Consider the following 4617-nt stretch of genomic DNA (forward strand, 5'->3'; position numbering starts at 1 on the left):
TTTTTGTATTTTTAATTCTCATTTAATTTTTATTTTTTTATTAATGTGGTTTAGTCACTTGTTTTCTTACTTTTTTTTCAGTTTAAGTTGTTATAATTTTCAATAATTTAATAATCATTTAGTATTCAAGGCAATATTAAAAAGAATATATTTCATATTTAGATTTTGTTTTATTTTCAGTTTTATTTAAATTATCAAAAAAGTTTTAATTTCAATTTTAGTGAACAATAATAACACTGAAAAAACAACATTTTAACTCAACTGCATATTATTATGTTATTCCTCAAAGTCATGTGGTGCAACCAGCTAAATCTTGTGGTGTGACTCCCTTAAAAGGAATGATATTAATGAATTAATAATTGATGATATTAGGAAAAATATTTTTCACCATGACACATTTTTAAGGTTAAAAGTTTTTGAGAACCATATGAAATAGATATGAAAAAAAAAACTACATTTCTGAGAACTTTACACATGTTTTTTGGCACAGATTTTTCCTTCCCTTTTTCCTTTTCTATATTATGCACACCTTAATGCATCATTGACTCATACTGTATAAATTGGATCATTTTATATGTTCTTTAAACTATCCATCTTATTCAGGTTGGCCTATATAAATTACTATTTGATGGACTGGTGAGAGGAGAAGTGAAGAAAGACCATGTTTTAAATCACCTTAAACTGCGTTCAGGTCAAGTTCTCGGAGCAGGAGTCCAGGCCCATGCTAAAAGCATTGGGGTCCAGGTGACTACCTTTGAGGAACTGGTTGATGCTCTGCTAATAACTGTATCTAGTTCTGATCTTCCATGCATCGACCTGCTTCAGATTGAATACTATCACCAAGGCTCTAGTGGACCCATTGGGACCAGGGTTGCTCCTTTTGATGAAGCCCAACTACGGACAGAGCTTCAGAGTCATCTGGCCTACTGGAGAGGTCAGAGGGAACCCGAAGGGGTTGACATAGAAGAGGCCTGGAAATGTAAATCATGCCTTTATGAACAAACTTGTAATTGGACAAAGAATAGATTGCAAGTATCTGACCAACAAGCAGATCATGCTAGCTCATGAGTCATCATTTTACAGATAATACAAACATTTGTATGTGGCGACTGTTTTGTCATGTCATGAACTTTTATACTTTAATTATTGTCTAATGTTTACTATTTAAGTCTTATAGTTTTAAATATGCATATATTATGTGAATGTTATTGTGCACCTCTATAATGACTGTGAGTGATGTTTTGAGAATGTGTAATGCATTATATAATGCATAATGCATTTTTTGATTAGAATGGATTTTTAATGGAAGCAAGCAGAAAGCTTCCTTACTTTGTGTGCATTAAGAAGTTTATGTCACTTAGCTAGTGGAACGGATATGTTTTTCTGATAACTGAAGTGTGGTTGATATAATGCTAATAAATACATAATGCATTTGAAGTGAACAAATTACAAAAATCCTTAAATTAAAATACATTTGAATTATCTTAATAATAATAATAGTAATATTAATAATAATAACAATGAAATAGAATCTATCTATCTATCTATCTATCTATCTATCTATATATATATTAGTATTGTTTGTATTCATTATGTTGAAATAATGCAAAAGCAATTAATAGGTAAACAATTTTTTTGTATTTTTATGGTTTATTAATACTGTAGAAGTGAAATGTGTGAACTGTATAATACTTAATACTGTGTAGTGAAATGTGTGCCATTAGATGTTGCTATTTAACCATTTCTTATTTACTAAATCACTGATTGTTTAGAATTTATGTTAAGCCATATCTGCAACATGATGAACAATTTGATAACTATGGCATTATCAGTTTGTTTTTGACAGTTGCTAAAATTAAATCAATGATGCGCTGTGTGCCAAAGTCTGGAATGTCATATTTTGATGATCAGATCCCTCTGTAGTGATAATCTAGTGTTGATATGAAGAGGCTGGTTTATCTGTCCCTGAAACTTCATCTGCTCTGGCACTGACCTCAGCACTGCTGTTTTCTGTGTCGTCACCCAACGCAGGCCTTGGAGGGTGTCCTTGTTATCAATATGATACACTGAGACTCTGAATGACACTTCTGGCATTTAAAAGAGGCCACACTCCCTCAGGGTGCTTCCCATCTGAACCTAAAACATACAAACAGTTTAGTCAATCTTTACATTCAATAGTTGAATTTGTTGTTGGTTAAGGTGTGCAGGCTCCTTTGCATGGCCATGTATGCCAAGCTGTTTTAAATACCCTCTGGAGGCTTGTTTATTTTATTAATGAATCAATTCATTCCTTTCCTCATAATAAGCTCACAAATGACTGCAAATCTCAATACAGAAGAGGCTGTGTTTGAATCCGATACCCGGCTTTGCCCATGCGCAGCCATCGAACACCCGTGAGGCTGAGAGCAGCCGTTATTAGATTGTGTTGGTTGAGGTCTGCTCTAATCTGGTAGTCGATAGGCTAAAAGAGCCATTCCCAGTGCTTTGTTTGCTCATGTCTGCACTAAAGCACACCATCTTCCAGCCGTAGGAAGCTGCAGTACAGTCTGGTCTGATGAAGTCACTCAGGCGCTAATGACCCCTCATTCGAGGCTCTTAAAAGCACTCCTGCTCACTCAGTCTCTAGTAAAGAGCTTCAGCACTTCAATTCAGCCTTTGTAAACGCATGTCACCTGGCAGACAGAGGAGCCATGCAACACTGTTGTGGCCTATCGTTTCATGCTCTGTTTGTGTTGCTCACTCAATTCCTGCCTCTCCCGATCAATAGGTCGCCCAATAAAAGGGTCTCTGAATAGTGATCGCATTAAGGCGCAGACAAAAAGAAGTTAGAAGGCTCCGTTCCCTTTTTTTTACCTTACCTGAGAAAAAGGGTTAAATGAGGCATAAAACTAGATGCAAATGTGGGGTGATTTAATTGATGTTCATGTGAGTGCACAGTGCATGGGAGCTAATGCAGGTATACGACTGTCAGGACTTTGGAATCATTCATTTTGCATTGTGATGTCTTACATTGATAAATGTCATTACACTGGATTACATCATTCCCTGTAAGCAAATCATTCTTCTAGAATATTACACAGAGTGAATCTCATCGGAACAGTACCAGGTCACTTTGTTAAATCTTTAAAGTGTTTTGTAATATATTCTAAAACTGTAAAGAACAATTACATACTATTCAAAACTTTGGGTTTGGTCAAAAAAAATTACTCTAATGTTTGTGAAAGACTTTCTTATGCTCACCAGGGTTGCATTATTTGATTCAAAATACAGTAAAAACTATAGTATTGTAAAATAATTTTACAATTTAAAATAACTGATGGAAAAGCATTTTTCAACAGCCATTACTACAGTCATCAGTGTCACATGAACTTTTAAAAATCATTCTAATATGAATTTGAATAAATACGAAGCATTTCATATAATTATTAATTCTTAGCCTTCTTTTTTCAAAAGAATTGTGTGTTATATTATTTTTAGAGAAACCATGATGCATTTTTTAAAAACGGTAAAGTTTTAAACCAAAGTTTAAAACAGTATTATTTAAAATAGAATACATTTTGTAACAATAAAAAAGGTCTTTACCATCACTTTTGATTAATTTATTGATCAATTTACTTGTTGGAAGTACAACGATTTGCCTGAAATGTAAAAATAAATCAGTATAATATAAATATTTTTGCATTGTGGTAAGAAGCACCTTTTTTACATTTTGATAATTAAGCCAATAGGGTAATTATGAAAACATGCAAAATATTTCCCAGACAAATTCTCAAGGATGGTTTACTTTAGTGTAAATGTGATGCATTCTCATAGAAAAGGAAATGACAAAATAAGAAACCAAAAAATGTTCTTGCAAAGAAATAATTCATGGTACATAGTCTAAAAACTATGCAGAAAATCCATTAAAAGTGTGAGCCTGTGACGCAGATCTCATTACAGAGTGACAGCGGTCTGCTGCCGCAGTAATGTAACAGAGCCAGTATTCAGCTCCACCCTGCCCAGTGTGGAGATCCCCACACGGTCAAATGATCCCCGTCTGGAGCAACTGAAACCCACAGGCCTCTTTACCAAGCTAAAGCAAAACACGAGGAAGTCCTTGGACTCAACCAGCTGTCCACAACCCCAATCTCACTGTCATCATTAGTCAACTGACTAAAACACCACTGTCTCCAGTTCTGACTCTTTAATCCCAGTGATCAGTGCTACAGTGCGGTGGAACAAGAATCTGCTGCAACTGATCACAGAAACACAGAGCAAAGGGCCAGTAACACTGACATCATCACTTCGAGAGTATAAAGAAATATTGGTAGCACTTTATTTTACAGTCCTGTTCCTCATGTACATACTACGTACTTATTAGAGTAATTACAATAACTATGTAATAACTAGGTACTAACCCTGAACCTACCCCTAAACCTAACCCTACCCCACGTAGTTAAATAAATACACTGTAAGTACACTATAAGTACATGTGAGTACATGTACTGTAAAATACAAAATATTAGTGTGCGTTCTGACAAATGCAGAGGAAGATGGAGGAAGGGAGAAAATGGTTTTCTGAAAAAGTACACTTAAGCCCAAGCATCTGATAAAAACATCACAATAATCCTCACAACT

The 4617-nt window shown here is 34.7% G+C and overlaps 1 protein-coding gene across 2 annotated transcripts in view; it reads left to right on the top strand.

The window, feature by feature from the left end:
- Nucleotides 1-1876, top strand: part of exo5 (exonuclease 5) — a 3671-nt gene extending 1795 nt beyond the window's left edge. For both annotated transcript variants that reach the window (XM_052575887.1, XM_052575886.1), the window contains exon 6: nucleotides 604-1876. In XM_052575887.1, coding sequence (XP_052431847.1) covers nucleotides 604-1068 — 465 coding nt within the window. In that variant the 3' untranslated portion in view covers nucleotides 1069-1876. The remainder of the gene's footprint in view (nucleotides 1-603) is intronic.
- The last annotated feature ends 2741 nt before the right edge of the window (nucleotides 1877-4617 follow it).

This window comes from Carassius gibelio, chromosome B15 (genome assembly GCF_023724105.1).
Source record: "Carassius gibelio isolate Cgi1373 ecotype wild population from Czech Republic chromosome B15, carGib1.2-hapl.c, whole genome shotgun sequence".
NCBI lineage: Eukaryota > Metazoa > Chordata > Actinopteri > Cypriniformes > Cyprinidae > Carassius > Carassius gibelio.